At 41.7% G+C, this 22323-nt stretch overlaps 1 protein-coding gene across 17 annotated transcripts in view; it reads left to right on the top strand.

Moving 5' to 3' along the window:
- The window catches only part of dab1a (DAB adaptor protein 1a), a 240938-nt gene that overhangs the window by 182623 nt on the left and 35992 nt on the right, over positions 1-22323 (top strand). For 16 of the 17 annotated variants that reach the window (XM_042417214.1, XM_042417213.1, XM_042417216.1 and 13 more), the window contains one exon: positions 8422-8705. In XM_042417214.1, the coding sequence (XP_042273148.1) occupies positions 8636-8705 (70 nt within the window). In that variant the 5' untranslated portion in view covers positions 8422-8635. Of the gene's footprint in view, positions 1-940; positions 1183-8421; positions 8706-22323 lie in introns of those variants that run through there. The other variant, XM_042417212.1, reaches the window with a different exon arrangement.

The raw sequence follows: 22323 nt of genomic DNA, 5'->3' as shown, positions 1-22323 counted from the left end.
TAGGTGAACTGGAAAACTCCAAATTACCAGTAGATGTCAATGTGTGAATGTGTTTGGTTATCAGTTATCCCTGTGACAAACTGGTGACCTGTCCAAGGTGTAGCCCTCCCACCCCCCCCTCTGTCCCTGTGTGTCACCTCTTGTGACCCTGCACAGGATAAACAGGTAGATGATAGATGGATGGATGTCAACGCCCATGTGTGTTTGCAAAACTCTGTGTGTTTTTGGCACCTGGATTATGTAATGTTTACCCTTGCATTGCACCTGTTTGTTTTTGTGTGTGTTCATTGTGTCCGTATCAAATGATGCAGACACACACAGTGAAGCAACAGTCGTTTTCTTTTCTTTATATCTCTATTCATCCATCTGTCTGTCTCTTTGTGTATGCCTTTGGAGGCACCGTTTGAGAAGCTGAAGTCTGTGTGTATGTGCACGTTGGGGCTGGGTGATATGGACAAAATCAAATATCATGATATTTTTTACCAAATACCTTGATATCGATATTACGACAATATTGTAGCAATGACTATTGGTGCTTTCACAAAATATTTACACAATGAGATTTTTGATAAATAAACATCAGTAATGTGGATATAATGACTAAGTGGGTAAAGGCAAATAATAGAAAAGCTGTCTGGTAAGTTCAGAAAATTACATCACTTTACTGTAATGCAGCCTTTAAAACCAGGAAAAGACAATACTTATGCCATATCATGATATTACAATATCCAAAATCTAAGATGATATCAATATAATATCGATATATTGTCTAGCCAAAGTGCACGTGTGTGTTTGTGCAACAGCATCATGCAACACCATGATTAAGTGTTTTGAATAATTGATGATTACATCCCTCATTAAGTCCCAGTCTTCTGCTCCGGCAGGCTCTGGCTCTATTTTTATGCACCAGAATCCTCCTCTCTTCTCTTGCACTCCACAGATGTAGCAAATCCATAACTCACTTTCGGCTCTGCTGATGGGGGTCCAGAGAGGCTGTGGGGGATCTAAATCATGTTGAGTGGACATTTTTAACAGGCCAGCAGCACAGTGAACTGTAGCTCAGTGACGGTGGCTTTCCAGAGAGAAGAGCGACCCCTGGCTTTACAGCTGCTGGAGACACACTGGTTGCAACAGGCCAAACTGTAAAATACGTTGATGTGAAGCTGTGGATGTGAGCAAACAGTAGGTAATTTTTCAACTTCAATTGCAAAACCTTATATCCTCTAAATTGTATCTGCTGTCATCCCCTGTTTCATTCACCCACTGCTGATGCACAAAATTAAATAAGTAAAGATTCCAGGAAAATAAGTAAAGATTGTCTATATTTGTATCTGAAGGATCAGGGGAATGATGGTCAGACGGTCTGGTGTGTGTTTGTAGTGCACTTGGTTGATCATGAAAAACCAATACCACATTGCTGACATGTGCCTCCTTACGTTCACTACAAGCAAGCGTAATTCACTGAATCAGTCTTTGAGAGGAGGGGAGCTACTACAGCTCCACTTCCGCATGTTGCTGAATGTTGGGAATGAAGAAAAACATGCAGCAGGTCTGCCTGTGGGAAGACCATCAGAACAGATCTTTGGAGATGAATAGGAGAAAGGCAGCAGCATAACTGAATAAAAGCATGACTTGCTAAATGATCAGTTGCACCCTTAATGTAGAGTTCAACAAATGTATTTTATATGTGTTTGTAGAGTAGATGAGAATGATGCAGATGGTTGTAGTAGAATAGTAGAGTGGGGTTGATGGAGGCAGCGAGGAGGAGATGAGTGACAGACAGGTAGGTGGAATCAGAGAACGGGTTTGTTAATAAAGGCATATCCACACTCTGTCAGCAAAGCCACTGCTTCCTCTCTGCATAAAAAAGACAGACTTACACACATTGTTGAGCAGGAGAACTAATTTACATTTTAGCACATTAACAAGGCAGAGGACACACACACACACACACACCAGGGAGGTTCAGGGAGAACGAGTTTCATTTTCATCTATTTCCCCTTAAAACATGAGAAAGGAAGGAATTCCCCAAAGAGAGTGCAGCGCTTTGATATCTACAGCCCCGTGTCTGTAAATAGGTTAGGTGAAGATGATATGAGGCGTGTGTGTTTGTATGTGTGTGTGCATTTTTTTTTATTTTTTTTTTTTGTCAATTTGCGATCTGCACGTGCGTGTGAAACTGTCATCTTGTGAGGTATCCTATTTTTGGCAGGAGATTGTGGGTAGGAAAGAGTGTATGTGTGTGTGTGTATGTATGTTTACCTTTTCCTGATGAGGCCTCTGCTGAATGTTCCTTCTAGTCATTCATGCAGGCAGGGAGCCATGTGGAGTACCTACTGTAGAGCAGCTCAGAGCCCTGTGTTTCCATGTTTCCCTCCTGCAGTGTGCTGTTGTGCTGGCTGGTGGCCTGGCTGACTGCCTGCTGAACTAGCTGCACTGCTGTTCTTATAGGCCTCCAGGCCTGCTGCAATAGCTGCTGCTTTATCCACTAGACAGCTGCAGTAACAATTTTGAGCTGTTGTTTGTATGTGGCACAGATGTAACCATAGTTTTTATTTTTCTTGCTTCAACCTCAAGAGAGATTGACAGAAATGCAGCACTGCTAAAGCAATATGGGGATGTAATGGCTATTTAGATAAGTGTCAAAATGCCCTTTTTACCACCGGCCTGGCTTTAGCTGCACTGTGGTGTATTGAGCTGTGATCATATGTATTTCGACAGTGGCCTCTCAGCAGGTGATAACTGCACTGACTCATGATGTTGTGTCCCTGTGTGGTAGTCAAACCCTAAGAGTCTCCACCCTCAACCAGACCATGCAAATGCAACACATGGTTGTACAGGTGGCTAGAGAGATTTTTACATTTTAAAAGTCTTGCTTATATACTTTTGGAACATATATACAAACACGTGTTGCACTCTTGCACCGTTGCTGTTACTGTGTTATACAATACAATTACACTAATAGTGAAAGCACTGTTGGGATGTTTTGGGTCTGTTGTACAGTGATGAAGGTAGTCTGTGTGAATGTGGAAGTCTAAAAGCACCAGTCAGAAATTGGTTATGACTCAGGCTTTGGGAAAATATTAGATTAATGCACTGCTTCTGTGTGACCTCCACAGTCTGAATGTGAAAATGCTGTGTGGACTTAAACCCAGCAGAAATTACTCGCTAGCTTTTGATTTAAATCATCAAACTCCATGATTTCTTGCTTTGCAATCAGAAGAAATGTGCCACTTTATACAGAGAAACACACTTGGCCAGAAAACTCAGCACCATGTGAGCACAAGATATGTGGGGTGACATCTCACCATCTGTAGGCAGATTGCTTGATCTTTAGCAGTCTCTGGTCAACATGAAGCTCAGAATGTGATTGAAATATGAGGATTTAATGAAGATTTACACACTTAAAATATATTTTATTTTTTACAAAGTTAGTTTACTGCTGGCACAGCTGATAAAGACACAGCCCAGAAAAGATCTTTGAAAAGTTTGGATGTATTTAGTTATATGTATAAGATAATATAAAATTATAACCTTTCCTATTTTAATTTCATATGATGACTATATTTTCAACAAATAACTGTGTTTATGGGATGTCCTGGACAGATTTCTTAGCAAAGCATCCAGAAGGTGAGATCCTTTTTCATACATTACAGTGTTATACTGTATGTGGGTTTACAAGTGAGGCACCAGTGTGAGACTTCTGACTTCTGCCAACAACCCGGATTTGTCTATAGTACAGTATTAAAAACCTCAGTGTGATGTAAAAGTTTCTGTGGTTTGGAGTTTGTTCCGTTTCTTTATTCTAGGTCATAGTTACAAGTTAATGCTACTGAGCTAAAACATGGTAAAACCATGTCAAATCTTCTGCAAGACTTGTTAGCCCCAGGGTTGTTCATGATTAATTGATTGTTTATCACTGTTAAGAATTTGATCAATCAAGAATATATATACAGACAAGTTGGCAAGTTCACCCCAAGTGCAGTAAACGTCAGTTTCTCTCACCATTCTTCCCTTTTAATATTATCCCTTACAAAACCAAATATTTATCAACAAGGAGTTACAGTTAACAGGCTACCTGTACAGTTCACATCTGATCAATACTGTCCAGTATATGCCCGTATTCTTTAATAAAACCAGTAAGACCTCAGCTTGGCGTTTGGCTACAGCCCTTTTTGCAGATGTAATGGGTTGAAATTTGTTTTTAGTTCCCTGCATATTTAGTCTCATCTAATTGTCTATGATGTTTATTCTTTTGAATTTTATTTGGCTCTTTGATGAAGAATGACAGGCTGAGCGAGAGAGCAGGAGTGATGGTTTTAAGTGACAGAATTATTTAATTTATGACTCAAATACCCTCTTTACGCTGGTGTTTGGAAAACAGCCTACGTCAGTAGTTTAAATGAAGCTTTCATCTAGGTCAAGGTGTTATCATTATATTTTATGAGCTTTTATGATTAATAGATTACTGATCATCCACGTGCCTGTTGTTTGATTGAGGAAGTTATTTAAAGTTTTCATGCCAATCAGTGCTCATATCACACACACACACACACCTGAACAGTCTGTTTTGCAGTTGCATGTCATCATCTCTATCAATCATATGTTGGTCTATCTCTTAACAAGAGTATTGGACAAAGTGCAGTGATATACAGCTGTTATGTGCCTGTGACACTGAACTTTAACCCAAAACTCATATTCTCAGGTCTTTTTTTCTCCTTGTCTTTCTCTCTCTCATGAATACACATAACTCCCATGCTCAAACACATTCACCGATTGGTTCATCTTGTCCTTTACCCCCTTTATTTAATCTTTCACCCTTTCCTCCTCTCCTTTACTTCACTGCTCTTTGATTCTTGCTCAGTTGGTTAAACTACCAGAGTTTAGTGGCTACGGTAGATTTTCCTCTTACAGATCATAAACTGGTAGGTTTCAATATTTTCTCTTTTTTTCACACAATTTTATTCTCTGTTTTTGCTGTTGAGGTAAACTTTTGTTCCTCCAGATAGAGTGGGCATTTATTGACATTTATCTGTCTCTGATTTGCTTGTGTTGACATTTCAAGGTGCATTTAAAAATCTGGGTCTCTAAAACTCGGAGCGTTTGATTGTGTCTGATTGTTCATGTTCAGCATGCAGTTAAAAGAAAGATTATTCATTTACTATTCAGACATCTGAACTATGACAGAATGTAAAACAGGATAACCTTTACTACCTGCAGTCATGGTTAGTCAACAACAAGTACAGTTCATAGGAGTAATATGTTGCTGATAAGGACTCGGTGCAGGCGTCATCATAATATAGTGCTGTTATTAAAGGGGGAGGGGGGAGGAGGAAGAAGATGGACAGAACACAGGTAGTGAGAAATCGAGTGGAGAGGTGGTGTTTATGATTAGTCATTATTCAGATGGCAGGAGAACTGAATGAGTGGAGCTGCTAATCTAACTCTGAGCCTGATGGACAGAACACAATTACCCTGAGAGAGTGGGAGGTTGGAGAGAGAGGAGGGGATAGAGAGACAGCACCCCCCTCTCCTCCTCCTCCTCCTCCTCCTTTCCCCCTTTCTCTCTTTCTTTCTTTTTTCTTTCCATTCGCCTGGCAGACTTTACTGTAGCTGCAGATGATTTCTGGGCATTAAGCTCCTGTTGGCAGCATCCTTTTTATCAAGTCACACACACACACACACCCGCACATAGAGAAGTGCTCACACACACACACACACAGGCAGATCCTCACATCACCCACTCGCGCCTGTTGGCAGTGCCCCATTTACGGACGTCCAATTTACAGCTCGTTCGTTCTCCTCCTTTCCTCCGCTCCATGTCTCCTCTGGTATGGCTTCAGATTGCTGTCTAAATCCAGACACACTAAGCCATGTTCACATCCTACTCTGCTGCTACTTTTAGCTCGCACGCTGATTCCAGGTCAACCCGCCACTACAGTGTTCACGATGGCTTTTGATGGTGCTGCTCTTTCCTATTATCTGCGTGTGTGTGTGTGTGTGTGTGTGTGTGTGAAGCAGGGAATTTGTACAGCTGAAGCTAGACATGGACTTTTTTTTTTTTTTTTTTTTGAGAAATTAGCTTGTTCTCCCCTCCAGGGAGTGTAGCTTAGATGTAGAACTCTTCTCAGAGTCTCTGGAGAGAACAACCATATGTCTGGAGCCTTGGAGACGTCTGTAGATTGGTGCTGCTGCAGATTTTTCATTTTCAGGCTCAGAGTCTTGTTTCTTGCTCATTTTCACGGGTGGACTAGAGGTTTTGTTTGCAATGGTTGGATAGGTTCTTCAACTAAGTGAGTGATGTTCTCGTAGGAGCAATTCAGCAGACAGAACCTAAACTTTGAACTCATTTCACAGTTTTTTTCTTGATATATTTTTGGTTATACACTCAGAAGTGTGTCTTTGAATCTTGTTTTTTGTAGTTGTAGAATGAAAGCTGTTATTTTCTGGGTTGAGGCAGTAAGGGGGTTTCTAGACTGCCTCCTTTCTAGTCCAACTCGAGGATTAACAGACCGCCTTTCTTAAACACAAGCTCCAGATGCTGCCTGAAAGACTTCACAGCTAGAGAGGAGAAGAGCGAATTCGGGGAACAAAAAGGCAAGAGAAGAGGGGGACAGAGGGGGACATGTTCGGGGTTAGAGCCGAAGACGTTCAAACTCCATCCTCTCTGTTCTGTTTTTACTTCCTTGGGTTTTTTTCTCTCCCCTTTTACCCCTCGCTCATTATCGTACTCACCCACTCTATGTTCCCTCACCCCTCACTTTCTTTCCACTCTGTTCATTTCTCTTCCCTCTAACCCCTCTTTCTTCATACTCTCTCTCCATCCATTTGGTGGAACAGTGCTGCTGATAATGCCTGTAATTGGAGTGACTCACACTTTTCCAGTGTGTTTGGACCAGATAAAGAATATTATCAGCATTTTGCCGACATGGCCTCTGCTGGCAGAATTAAATGGACTCTGTTCTGTTCTGTCTGCAGCAAATTAAAAGCCTCTCAATTCATCTGTTCTCGCCCGAGGCTTACAGGGGCCTCCTATTCACACAGAAACACCGTGGAGAGGGGGAGGAAGAGAATAAGAGAGATTTCCCTCTTCCCCAAGAAGCACCAGCCTTTTCGTTTTGTTCAAGTCTGCACTCAGCTAGTGTTAGATGGAGACGGACAAGGAAACAGAGGTCAAGACTGATAGTCTGAGGAGAGGTGAAGAGGAGCCCAGAAGGTAGTCAGATTCATTATGCAGTATGTCAACTTGCAGCTGTCTCCTGCCGTCTTTGTACTTCAGCTTCTCAGCGTAAGAAAGGAGCTTGTCTGCGTGTGTGCGTGCATGTAAATGTGTGTGTTTCCATGCATTCACTAGACAAGGTTAGAGTGCGAATCTGAGTGTTTTTGGCTGCTAAGCTTATAGTTGTCGCTGCCAGTCAGCACTTCAGATTAGAATAGCGGCAGATGGGCAAAGAAGGGACAGAATGCCTGGGCCAGAGGGGCCTATCAGCCACTGGACAAGACCCAGGAAGGGCAATGAATGTGGTAGTAGAGTTGAAGTGTAATCACAATTTCATGCAACCTGGGTGTTATTAGTTTTGTTGATCTTTCCTGTTGGTTATAATAGTAATATTAAAGCCACCAAGTTAATTGCTAAGATCTGGGAGTGCACCGACATTGTTGGAAAAAGTCAGACGAGGTCATGAAAATGAGCAGTCAGATGATCAGACAAACCCCAAACTTATTTAGAGAAGAAAAAGAAGAAAATTGTAAAATTATCCCTGAAACTATACATTGTTAGGATCCATCGCAGTTTAGAACTTGACTTCCTCGTTTAACTAAACTATAGTTCTTACTGTAGTTATGTGCTCAGTTTTTCTGTGCAATGAGGGATTTTCTCATAATTTCAGGTGCTCTCACATTTATTTTACCTCCAAAAAAGCAGTTTAGATAATCTAGTTATAGTATTTGGCTTGTTTACAACCTTTCTCCGTGCTCATATTTCTTGCACCTTCAGACTTCATTGTAGAGATGTCACCTTGTTCTCAGATCTTAGCAGTTATTTTGGTGAGTACAATAACTGATATAAATTACAGCTAAAACTAAAATAAGATATGAAAATAAGACCTAACCTATAGTAAACCAAATGATATTTTGTAAAATGAACATTTTCAATTTGAATGATCATTATTGAAGAAGGAAGTGGTATGGAGAGGTGGGATTGTTCTTCAAGCAGTGTCCTTGCTGAGACACTTTATCGAAAAGAAGCAGGAAGTGCAGAGCAGGTCTCTCCAGTCTGTTACCATGGGCAACATCTACTCAAGGCCCCGATCAGAAACAAGCTCATTCTCATGCCTGCTGAGAACTCTTGCTCGGTATGCCTGCCAAGAGTAAACACAACCTAACAGAAGCAAACCTTTTTCTTCCTCTCTTTCTCAACAGCTCTCTGTGGGTGTGTGTGGGATATTGTGTCAGGGCTAAAGCCCATCCCTCTCCCATGAGCCTGTGTGCCCACACACACACCTGGCGCCTCCACGCACACACCCGGCGCCCACACACGCACAGTCGGCACTGACGCTGTGAACTGGACCCTCGGAGCCCAGCAGATCCCAGCGGAGCCAAGCGGAGCGGAGTCTAGCCCAGTTGGAGCCTGAGGATGTCAACAGAGACAGAGCTACAGCCAGCGGTCAGGCCCAGCAGTGTCAGACGGGACTCCAAGAGAAAAGGTAGGTACAGTATCACACCTGGTCTACAGTTAGAGTAATCAGTAATTAGTAACACATTCGAAGTTGTAGTGAGCCTAATCTACTTACTCAAAACAGGAAAGGAAAACTAATTTACTCATTACTTCTGTGTTACTAATGAATAGTCTTGCATGTTGCTGGTATCTTGTTTAGAAATTGCATGAAAAACATTGATTATACTGCAGACATGGGAGGCATACTTTCTGTGATATTTACTACACACCCAGCCAAAAACCAAGAATAGAAGCTTTTCAAGTTCACTGCTATAAACATGTGATTCTGGCCTGGAAACAAATGTGTATTTTTTGCTTTTAACGCATTTTACAGTGATATTTTTACCTTTTACATACCATAAATTCATTAAAATAATGAGTATCTCCACATATCAAAGCATCCAGCCTCCTCTGCCATATTGTACTTTCTCCTAACAGGAGGAGCCATCAGTCAATGTATGATAACTTGCCCTTAAAATAATAATACCGGTTTAAATTCAAGACATTGTAGAGTAATTCTGTTGAGATTGTAGCTGTAATGTAGTAATACAATATATTCAGCGGGTCAGTATCTCAAATGTTTGATTGCTGCCTTACTGGAAATCTTCTTTCGGCTGCTCTCGTTAGGGGTTGCCACAGCCAATCATCCGTTTTCATCTCTTCCTGTCCTCTGCATCTTCCTCAGTCACGTCAAACACTTGTATGTCCTCCCTCACATATCCATAAACCTCCTCTTTGGCCTTTCTCTTTTCCTCTTACCTGGCAGCTCCATCTTCAGCATCTTTCTCCCAATATAACAAGCATCCCTCCTTCACACATGTCCAAACCATCTCAATCTCACCTCTCGATTTGTCTCCATTCTTGTCACTCCCAATGAAAATCCTAGCATCTTTAACTCGCCATCCCCAGCTCCGCCTCCTGTCTTTTAGCCAGTGCCACCACCTCCAAACCATACAACATAGCTTGTCTCACTACCCGCTTGTAAACCTTCCCTTTCACTCTTACTGGTACCGTTTTGTCGAAGATCACTCCTAACACTCTTCTTCACCCACTCCACCCTGCCTGCACTCACTTCTTCACCTCTCTTCCACACTCCTTGTTACTTTGAACAGTTGACCCCAAGTATTTAAACTCATCCACCTTCACCACCTCTTCTCCTTGCATCCACATCATTCGGCTGTCCTCCTTCCCACGCAAGCACATGTGTTCCATCTTGCTCCTACTGACTTTAATTCATCCTCTCTCCAGTGCATACCTCCACCTATTCAGGCTCTCCTCAACCTGCTAACTACTCTCACTACAGATCACAATGTCATCCGCGAACATCATAGTCCACTGAGACTCCTGCCTGATCTTGTCCGTCAACCTGTTCATCGCCATTACAAACAAGAAAGGGCTCAGAGCTGATGCTTGATTTACCCCCATCACCACCTTGAACCCTTTCGTCACTCCAACCGCACACCCCACCGCTGCCACACTGCCCTCTTAATATCCTGCACTACTCTTAGAAACTTTCCTTTACTTCCTCATTCTACGACCAAGTCTCCCTTTCTTCCTTCCTCTGTCCAGATGACACACTAACTACCCTCCTAGCTGTGTCCCTCACCACTTCTGCAGTAGTTACCCAGCCATCCGGCAACTCTTCACTACTACCCAGCGCCTGTCTTAACTCCTCTCTGAACTCCACACAACTTCTTCAACATCCACCATTTGATCCTTGGCTCTGCCTTCGCTCTCTTCCTCTCCTTGATCTCCAAAGTCATCCTACAATCCACCATCCGATGCTGCCCAGCTACGTTCTCCACCACCTTGCAGTCTCCAATCTCTTTCAGATTGCACCTCCTTCATAAGACATAGTCCACCTGCGTGTACCTTCCTGCACTCCCTCTTCTTCTTGAAATACATATTCGGCACAGTCATTTCCATCCTTTTCGCAAAACCCACCACCATCTGTCCTTCCACATTCCTCTCCTTGACACCATACCCACCCATCACCTCCTCATCACCTCTGTTGTCTTCACCAACATGCCCATTGAAGTCTGCTCCAATCACCACTTTGTCCTCCTTGGGTACACTCTTACTGCATTACTGGAATGAAGTATTGAAATTCAAATCACTCATCACTTTCTAACCCTCAGCACTGGTAAAAAGACAATTGGTACACACATACACTGGTATACATAAACACACCTTTGTTGTTTTTTTTGTTATTGTTTTTTTGTCTTTATTAATTGTGTGTTGATTTGCTGTCGAAGATGGATTTGGGTTAGACGACAGATCGCAGGGCTGCTGTTGTTCGTAGCTAATTAACAGGTGCGGGGGTATCACGGTACAATAGGTTGCTACCAAACAGGTGCAGGGATGTTGTGGTTGGTGAGAAGCAAACAGATCCAGGTGTGAAAAGCTCCAGAGGCAGGTAGCTAGCAGGTGTATGAGAGCAGGCCTGGGTGATCTCGGAGCAGAGGTGATGCCAGGGGCCAGACTGGCAGCCATCACCCAGCTGCTTGGTGCCACCTGCCCGACTGTGAGAGAGACGCCTAGCATTCTCTGAATAAGCATCTGATTGATGTAGCAAAAACTCTGGACACCGTTGGGAACAACACTTAATGGATGCACACACACACACACACACACAACTACACACAGACACACACTCACTATCATCTGCGGCAGATGCATCATTGCACATGGTGCGCCCCAGCCCCTGCAAACAAGCGTTGGTTCCTCATACACAGTGTGTGAGGGAAGGCTGAATGCCTCTCATGTCCTATTTAGAAACAGTATTGTTCTGCTGCAATGGAGATCATGTTCATCATTCAGACGGCTCTCCATATTTGGGGAGATGCACACACACACACACACACACACATGCACACACACACACACACACACACACACATGCACACACACACACACACACACACACACACACATGCACACACACTAGGACTGGGATTGAAGCCCAGAAGAGCATATGAGAGGAAAGATGAATGGTTTGCCTTCAGCATTCAGACTTGAGGGTTTTTAGCTTCTCCTCTCTGCTTTCTTCCTCTCTCACTCACACACACACACACACACACGCACATGCGCGCGCACACACACACACACACACACACACACACATACACACCTTGTCTCTGTCTGCATCTCTTTTTTTAAAATGGGTAAAATTACATATACTTTGCTCAGCTAGTACTCATCTCTGTTCTGATCTGGGTCATTCTTTCCGACAGACACACATGTACTCACATGCGCACACACACACGCAGACATACACACACACTCAGCAGCATGATGAAAGTCAAATGCAATCATATACCACACACAAGCAATGAGCGTGCTCTGGGAATAGGAAAGTTTGATAATGTTCCTGTTATTGAGCTTCATGTGTGTGTATGACCTGAAACCCCTGTGTACACACTGTACATACACGTCTCTGCTTCTGTCCAGTCCCCTAGTCACTGTCTCTTTTGAGTCGCTGTATTTGAATGAAAATAGATCCACTGAATAGCCGATCATCATTAGAGTGTAAATGGCAGCTTCGCTGTTGTGATAATCCCTGCAGGATAGTTCCCTGACTCCACTAATATCTTTCCTCTCCTTCCTCCTCCTCCTTCTTCTCCCACTGCTCTGACTCCTAAATGACCTTGCCCTGGATGAGTGAGACACAGAGGAGAGACTGATCACAAAGAGAGAGAGAGAGAGTGAGAGAGACTAATGAGTCAATGTGAAGGAGAGCTGTTTAATCTCAGGCCTTTGTTTCACAGTTCTGTGGAGAAGAATGTAATGAAAAGGACTGCTGTGTGTCACACATTAATCACAGATGATGTGTGCCTGGCTCTGTATCTGTGGGACTGTGTGCACGTGTGTGTGGGGTTTTTTTTGTACATACAGTTATGTTGCATTGATGAGCTCAGGGGTCATTCTTCTGAGAGCACTTTTCTTCTTTACCAGAAGGTTTTTATTGAATTACCATGACAAGGTAGAGATAACCTTCGACCTCTAGCATTTACATGACCTGAGCTGAATAACTGCGACTCTCTGCTTCCTCTGACAATGAATTAGTCAGTATCATTGGTTGAGCTCAATTCTTGAAGTATAATAGTCTTTGTTAATCCACAGTAAATCCAGAAAGATTAGATCTCACTACCTCTCTATCCCTCTCTGATTGTCTCGCTTCACCCCCCCCCTCCCGCCTCCCTCATCCTGCTCTTCTGCTTGTGTACCTGCAAATCATAACGAACCTGATGTTGGAGTTGATTTACATTACTGGCTCCAAATCGTTTTGGGTTGTGAGGCCCATCATCAGGAGGTTGCATATTTCTCTGAGCTCTGAACACAGAACTCATTGATATGAGATATAGATTCAGCCAAAGAGTAGTCTTCCCCTCTCAGATTATTTAATTTGAACAGTTTTTAGACTGCAGTATTTTACTGATTTCAGAAAGTTAAACAGTCTATACAGCAGAAATATGTTTTCTCTTCTGTCATATTTTCTTAATCCAACATATCTGGGGACCCCTAGAGGGCGGACCACCTACAATATTTAGACTCTCACAAGACATCTGCCAATTGCAACCTTGAAGTTACTGCAAGGAGATGAGCAGACTCCAGTAGGATGTCTAGAGTGGATGTTTGTTAATTAGTATAACTGTCAAAAGGAAATATATGAGATTCAAAACAACCATATTCTTCATTATCAGTAAAACATGGAGTTGACAGTCTGCTAATGCAAACACTTTTATGTGAATGTCAAATTAGAGCAACAAGCCAATTTGACATTTTTGAAGATCCCAACAGCTGCAGACATTTTTGTCCCTACTTAAAACTTTTAAATCTCAGTGCCCACCTTGTTAATGAAGTATGATGAACCATGCACTTCATACTGCAGGGGGAATCATTGGACCTCATGCAAGAAGCACCTGTACGAGTAGATATGTTCTTAAAATGCACGTACGAGTGATTTAAGAGCATTTGTGGCATTAATCAGTTTTCTCGTACCCAGTATTTTCTATGGAGTGAGTGGTCCAGACCTGTTGTACGTGTCATGAATAGATACATCTCTGCCTTTCTTCACTGGGGAGAAATAATGTCCTAATCTGAATTCACTTTGAGTTTAAATATGATAGTTTGAAGTTTAATATATAAGTAAGATTAACTTAATGCAAAATGTACATTCTGTTTACTATACCGCCTCCCATCACGGAGTGCTTTTCTTTTGAAAGATGTTTTTTTTAGCATCTAACTTGACATCAAAGTATTCCCTCTTTAGTTCTGTCACAGTGCAGAGTTGCTCTGATGACGTTAGCTGGATTCATATTTTCTAATTGTCTTGGGTCTCCTACTGTCACTCCTAAATTTGTTATGTGTTTGTCTTCTGATTTCTGAAAACAGGACTTGATGTTGCGCTGTGTTTTTAACCTTAGGGAACTTTTTTGTGAATGAAACTTGCGGAACATGGAGTTTTAGCGGCGTGGATTATGCTACTGATCACATCTCACGAACACGCACCTCTGCATGAACAGTTGACATTCATCAGACTGAACCGAGTGATTTATTATGAAAACTTCTGGCAGTTAAGAGAGTTTGTTGAATCTGACTTGGAACACTCATACAAGCAAACCTCACAGAGAAAAGTTTTTGGATAAAAATATGAAAATGTTTTTGCATGAGGCCCATTGAACTGCATTTTCTACTTTTACCGTGCAAGCAAATCATTCTGAATTCACAATGTAGGATTTCAGCAACACTGCATTTTGTCAAATGTAGTGTAATTAATATGATTACACTTAAGCTGTTACAGCATGCTTAATGAACGTATGCTTTGCTTTTGCTTCACCCTCTAGAGGATCTCTATTTTCTAGTCAAAACAGAGTACAAAGATCGCTCTGTTAACAAGCTGGCTGAGAAACAGTAGTCTTATTTTACAGTAGTCTAATTTAGTCCAGTTGTATAACATAGAAAAACAATTAGTCTGCAGTATTTATTCACAGTCGATGCAGCGTGGAGTTCAGCCGCTACAGTGGCTCTATTCTGACATAACGAAACAAAAGCATGAATAAAGATACAGCTCAAAATAGTGAAATCCTACGCTGGTATTCAGGCAACATGTCTGTATTGTTGTAACAATATATATGGATATTATCATGGTTGTGAATGAATATTTAAGGCTAGCCAAATGTTTGTAAATTGAAGCTGTGATTGGTAAGCTTGTCTACCCGAGCAGCCACATTGGCAGGTGATCAGCAATCATTTGGATGTTATTCATTTCTTCTTGTAAATGTAGCAACACTGTCTGGTGTGTTTTGGGATTTATCTCCCGCTCTGGCCAACAGATGAAGTTTTTTTTTCTTTTTTATTAGCAGTATTGTTTTCATAACATCATCAAACATTCAAATAGAACGTTCTTTGAGTCCTGTCCGTCTTTCATGATGTGACACAGATTATGATTACAAGTTATAATAACTTCCGATTGCTGTCAACGCACGCAGTCAACTGTCATCAAAACTCTGACAAAATCACGACTCTCCCACAATGGGATTTGGCTGACGACGTGTGGGAGGGTGTTTCTACAGTGGAGCTGGCAGCCAGCGGCATGAAAAGAGTGGTTAAGGGTTATAGCTGTGCAGCTGTTAGCCTTTGTGTGTGAGCGCGTGGATGTGTGTGGGTGTGTGTTTGCTTGTCTCCGGTGTGTGATTAGCAAACACATTATCTTCTTCGTGTGGATATTATGCACACATCCAGTCTATCTGGCACAATCACCGCAGCCATTTACTCTGATATCTTTCCCTGGGGAATCTTATAGCACAAACAACGGTATTTTGAGGTGTGTGTGTGGTGTGTGTGTGTTTGTGTGTGTGTGTGTGTGCCTTCTATGAGAGGTAATCAGATCTGTTCCCTCCAATCAGACAGAGATTGAATTGAATTGGCTGTCTGCTGTTGTGGTTGTCAGTGGAGGCCAATAGTGGGTACACGGGGATAGAAGACAAAAATGACACTCACTAGCAAATAGTGACACACACTTTACAAACGTGGCTTTTCCAGCACAGACTATATTTAGAGGTAACAGCCTCCTCTCTGTCCTCTCCTGCTATTTGCTGCCCTTCTCCCCCATCAGTTTATTTCTGGAAAATTAGTGATCTGTCCATCCTGATGTCTACTCTTTCACCAGTCTGGGCTCTCATTGTACTCATATATTTATCTGTCCACCATTTTTTCAGCACTATAACAACTCGGGATGGCAGGTAAGGGTGGTGAGATGTGATCACCGCTATTCCCAGGCAGGCGTCTCATTCCACTCAGCAAACCCACATCCCTCTTTCCCTGTAGCAGCCTGAATGACATACTCTTCTGCCTCTTTTCCTGAGTGTTCAAAAAACTTCATCCAAGCTTTCAGATGTGACCACACTAAATTAGTATTCAAAATGCCTGACTCAGAGAGAAAAATATATATCAGTGAAAGCCTTTTATTTGCCTTCCTGAGTCTTGGCCTGTGTGTGTGTGTGTGTGTGTGTGTGTGTGTGTGTGTGTGTGTGTGTGTGTGTGTGTGTGTGTGTGTGTGTGTGAGTGGCTGTGATAGCTTGTGTACTCTGTGATCCTCTCAGTATGTTCAGCTTAGTCCTCTTCTCCACACTAGTTGGTGTGGCCCACCGCATCACTAACTACAGTCTCCATAGCAACAGTTTGCTCCCTGCTCATAATTTGCACAAAAGGAAAACATCCCAATGTCACACACAGGCTCTAATAGAGGCCGATACTCTCACCCCGCTGTGCTGGTTGAAGGACTGAACATTGAAAGGGACATTTCTTATTTGTTAGATGTTGACAGGCTTCTGCTTTCCATTTCAGTTTTCTCACAACACACAAACAGAGCTGGCTGTTTAGAACTTATTATTATTGCAAAATCAGTATTATTAATTTTTACAGTATGTCTTGTCAGGCAGAGTATATTGCATCAACCCATTTCTTGTCATTACTGAAGGTGATTTTAAATCCAGATGAAATCACAAAAGCCATCTCTTAAGAGAGAAGCATTTTTTAAAATTATTTATTATTAATAACCACAATATGTTAATATGGAAAGGAAGCAAATGAGTCCTTGGAGCATCAGAAATGCTTTTTTAGCCTCAAAACCTCTGGGTGGGCAGGTATGTTGGTAGTTTAATCTGCTCATAACTACCAATCTATGGACCGACAGCATTTTTTAGTGGTGCTATTGAAGAATGAAGATGATGCTATTCAGCATCTAAACTGACCAATGAGTGATGGTTTAGGCTGATCAAAGTGCTAGAGATGTTGAGCTCATTAGCTTGTAAAATGATGCTAGAAGTGCATTTTTCCTTCCGCTGATGTATGTTAGGAAGTTCATTTAACAAGCCATGGTGCAACACAAGATACAGTGTGTACCCATGTTTGTAGATAAGACAGTAATAAGCTAATGTGGGTTGCAGTTCAAGGTCTGTAGCTCTTTTTGTCTGTTAGCTAGTGTCACTGTGAGCTACTGTGAGATTGTATTGTATTGACAGGGGGTGCCATGATAAGATTTAAAAAAAATTCACTCTTTGTTTGATTTTTTTCCCAAATCAAATACAGGGCTTGTAATTTATGAATTTCATTTAATTTTAGTTTTACTCTAAGGATGTGTAAGTGATGTACACTGTGAGGAAATAAGAGTTAGAGACATAGAGAGACACTCTGGCAGATGCCGGGCTTCCTTTTCCTTTTCATGCTGTATGATGCTCTGCAACCCTCCTTTTCTCCATCCCTCTTCCAAGACCCCGGCTGAGTGAATGAAGGGAGAGGGTTCATTACACAAGACGAGACAGAGGGAGATAGAGAGGGGAAGGACAACAACTTCAAGTGGTTCCATATTTTGGCAGAGATGACAGACATGAGAGAAGACTTTGTTCTGGCACACTCGCCTTGGCATGAAAGGAGGACTGCTGTGTTTTGAGGAGTTACCTGTGTTTCCTAATGCTTTGAAAGCAGGGCTTCTAGTGTTAGACAGTCTCGCACACACCCACGTATGTACATAAACACACACACACACACACACATGGACAAGCGCACCTCCTGTTCTCACAGACAGTCGGATTTAGGAAACAAATGGTTTTGACACTTTTCACTCAGATGTGTCTTAGTGTTTGAATAGAGAAAACGGTGTGTGTGTGTGTGTGTGTATTCAGATGAGGGACTAGGAGAAGAATGACAAGGACAAAACATGAGGCACTTTTTCCACTTCCTTTGATGACAGGAAGTACTTGGAGGAAACTCACAGGGCAGGGCTCAGAATTACTTGTTGTTGTGTGTGTGTGTGTGTGTGTGTGTGTGTGTGTGTGTGTGTGTGTGTGTGTGTGTGTGTGTGTGGTGGGAGGCGGCACAGGGGCGACCGACAGTGCAGTCCATGGGGGGAACTGCTTCAGCGTTGCATGACAGCATGCTAGCGGCTTGTTTACACAGACCACTCTCTGATGCCCTGTCAGAGCTGAGAAAACATACAGCTGCGCACACAAACAAAACAGATGCACACACACATATGCACATAGACACAGTTACATGCACACTCCGAGGCCATATTCCCCTTCGTTAGTGAGACCAATTACCTTGTAATTAAAGCCAGGGCGAGAAATGAGCTTTACCACCAAGAGTCCTAGATAGAGGAAGGGATGCTCGATTTAGGAGATGAGGAGAGAGAGGACGTCAACAGGATTGAGAATAGCCACATGCTAGCAGAGCTATTGTTGGCTTCTCATTAAATGGAGGGAACATAGAAAAGGATGAGCTGAAATTAAAGGTATCACCTTATTCCACTATAGAACATGTTGTGTTCTGTTGTGTGTGTTAGATGAAACTCATTTCCTCAAATAAATAGCAGACCTCAGATGACCACTGCCATCCACAGCATCAAAGTTAAGTCTTAATCAAGGAGGTGTTGTACATACAGCAAACACTGTTTCATTTTGCAAGCATCAGCTGAGTGCTTTTTGCAGATTACACAGTACATCTTGTTCTGGTGAAAATAATAAACAAAACCTACATCACAACCTCTCTGAAAACAACTTTGCCACCGCAAACACAACCATGTCGACAAGTATGCAGGCACAGAGCAGAGAGTTGTGCTGTTTCACTCTGTAATGTATTAAAAGCCTCAAGAATTTCCTAAAACTCCACTTCACTGCATAAAAATAAACTCTAGCCAAGATAGTTGTAGGCACACTCACAAAAACCTTTTTTGGGTTTTTGGCTGGATTCAAAGATCAATGCAATAAAAATAACAAACCCATTCAGGCCCATGGCAAGTGTATGTAAGATGATGGCTCCTCTGCAGCTCAATACAGCAAAATTTGTGTGTCAGAGCTGGGAGAAATAGTTAGAAAATAACAATATTTTTAGGCATTGATATTGGCTTTACACAAGGATTTTCTATTCAGGACAATCATTTCTATGCACCAGCCTTTAATAAATGTCATTATATTTGCACAGATAATAGAAGCATTCTACCACTGAACATTTTTAATCATTTTTAAGATTAAAAAATATTTAATCTTAAATATTTATCTGGTTAAATATCTAAATGACACTGCAAGGTTCTGCAAAAGTACTGTAACAAATGATCACTCTGAAATCACAAGAACAGACTGTCAATAATCGGAAGATGGAGCACATCGATCAACTTTGTGTTTTCTCGCTTCTTCTCAAACATTTCAAGACTTGTTCTTTAAACATTTCCTTTTTCAAAATTTCATGATCTTGCAGACAACTGGAAGATTTTGAAAAGTTATTTGATTATGAGTCTAAAAATGTCAACAGTTCAGTCAAGTAGTTCTGGTTGGTAAGATCCTAGAAGGTCGGGGGTGGACCTTTTTTTCCTCTTAACAATTAATGTTATACATTTAGAAAACAGGAAGTAAAATTAGTCTTACTGGACATTTACTAGGAGTACATGAATTAGATTTAACAAGATTTAATCCAGCTTTTAAGAGAGTTACGTTGGAAGTACAGAGAAGGGTTTACTTCGCTCTGCATCTCTGAAGCTGTGACAGAGAACTGCTGGCCACCTCATTTTAACCAGTTTAGCCATTACATTAAACTAACCAACTTGTTCAGCTGTACCGGGTGAAGGTACAAGCCAGAAAAGTCAAAGTAGTTTTAGCCACCCAGCTACAAAGTCATATCATAAAACAATGTGACCCAAAGTGCAGTGCAGAAGTGGTAGCTACCAACAAATATGGCAGATTGGTGCAGTGTGACATAACATGATGAAAGCCCTATAAGGTTAGGAAGTGAAAATAGCTGATACAAGCTATGTAAACACAGAATGAATTTGTCTGTCAAGAATGTTGTCACATACTTTGAATTTAATGATAAAAATGTGTATGCATGTAGACTATACTCACATGTTTTAATTTACAAATTGCAAACAAATGTCATGTTTGGTTTCTATACAATCTACCTACCAGACTTTAAGAACGTAGATTAAAATGCCTACACTGTCTAAAGCTATAAGAATCATTTTAGTAAATAAAGAGTTTCCTTAGAGGTGTCTTCCTCAACTCTTATCATACACAAGTCAAAAGTTTTTCTGTTTTTCCAAAGTGACCTTGACACAGGGTGTGTGTGTGTGTGTGTGTGCGTGTGTGTGTGTGGAACAGTAATGGGCAGGGTGTTGCGTCTGTCCCTGATGTATTTTTCAGCTCTAATTTGTTCTGTTTTCTGCCCGAGAGAATAGCTGGATGCCTCAGGACACACATGCGTGCGCACACACTTTCATGCACAGACAGCTCTGGTCTCTGGCTGTGCCCCCTGTCATCCAGGTCAGACCAGCAGGTCGAGAGGAGGGAGACGGAGCTGGGGAAAAGGGAGGACAAAATAGAAAATGGAGAGAGAAGGAATGTCAGGATGAGAGGAAAAAAGGGTAGATGATAGCAATTATACCTCTGTACCTCTTTGAGATTGTCCAATACTTGTTCCACTATAAAGCTTTCTGTCTCTGAAGATGAGCCACAGCTTTATTCTAATTGGATACCAAATGACACATAATGGCTAGACAGAAAAATGATATCAAATCCTACAGTCAGAAGAGGAGTCTGATATAAACCCATTTTTGTATAAATATCACATATTTTAACAAACTACTAAAGCTCAAAAGAAGCATCTTCATTTGGTAAACACAACAGCATGTCATGTTGCAAATAAGACGGAAAAAAATGCACATCAGCAAACGCACAGTATTGGTTTATTTGATGAGTGGCAACAGTGCTTCATCATCTTATTCTACAGTCGACGTTTCACTTCAGCAACTATGGCAGTGTTTTTGTAACGTTTGCATATGCGTATACTTAGTCAAGTGTGAGCTTTTGTGTGCCAAATCAATCTGCCAGAATTAAGCCTGGAGCTGAAGGGGAAACTTGTTGTTTTCTTGGCACATGCTGTTTGTTGGTTTAAAAGAGTCTGTGTAAGACTGAGTACGAGTAAGTGCTTCATCTGAACAAGTCTCTGATAGGTAAAGAAAGCAAAAATACCCCACACACATTCATACACACACACGTTCGGCAGCAGGATTTAGAAGCAGGATTAATTGGAGAGTAACTGCCGGGTTCCCTCATGTGCTGTTGAGTGTTTGCTGGGAAACATCCCAGCTGCAGTTAAGAGCCTCTGGGTGCTTCTTCATCTGGAACACAGTGAAACAAGCTATACGCTTTACCAGCCGCTGCAAACAATGCAGGCCTGCTGAAAATAAACAGACAAGTACAGAGATTCATGGCTATTGATAGTACCATTGGTTTTTGTGCCACTAACAAAATTTCTGAAGAATATGATGAGACGTGATGTCACAACTTACTGTTACAAATCAGAAATCAAATCAAAGCCACAAGTACAGATTTGTTAAACCAATGACCTAAGTCTCTAATGTCTAATGAAGTTAACTGGACTGTTAAGCATTATTGGCCGTACACTTGGCTTCAGTCTATAGCCTGATGATCAGCATGCATTTGAAACACCTCAGGATACATAGAGTCAGTCTAGAAGCAGGAAATGTCTCCTCTGTTATACTGTAACTGTGTGAATATGACACATATGTAAATGAAACAGCAGCTCACAGCAACATATTGGTATCTGAGCAAGCAGCATAGTACTAGGAATGGCAATGGCAGTCTGAAATTTTGTGCATGAATTGTAATGACTTAGATGTCTTGACCTTTCCTCTAGTGCCATCATCAAGTCAAAATTTCTTTCTTCTCTAACACTTTGGTCTATAACCAAATATCTGCAAAATGAATGACAATCCCATCATCCTAAACTGTACTTTGTGTTTAGTGCTGATTGGCAAATGTTAGCATGCTAACACGCTGCACTGTGTAAGATGGTGATCACAAATGGTTGGTGCATAAGATCAGATAGTTTCTGATATAATCAGAGACCATTTGTAACACTAGTGGAGAAAGACAAGCAGGGAGGGTGACTGGACTACTGAGTGGGCCATAGCATTCAGATAAAACTGCCTATCAAGCCAGTGGGGCCAGCCAATTGAGGGTAGCTAAAACAGATACAATGTAGATATGAGGCTGCTGAGTATCTGCTCTTTGTTTGGGCGAGAGTAGGATTTT

Source organism: Thunnus maccoyii, chromosome 7 (assembly GCF_910596095.1).
Source record: "Thunnus maccoyii chromosome 7, fThuMac1.1, whole genome shotgun sequence".
Taxonomy (NCBI): Eukaryota; Metazoa; Chordata; class Actinopteri; order Scombriformes; family Scombridae; genus Thunnus; species Thunnus maccoyii.
Note: the sequence above shows the minus strand (reverse complement) of the source record. Positions and strands in the feature narration are given on the sequence as shown.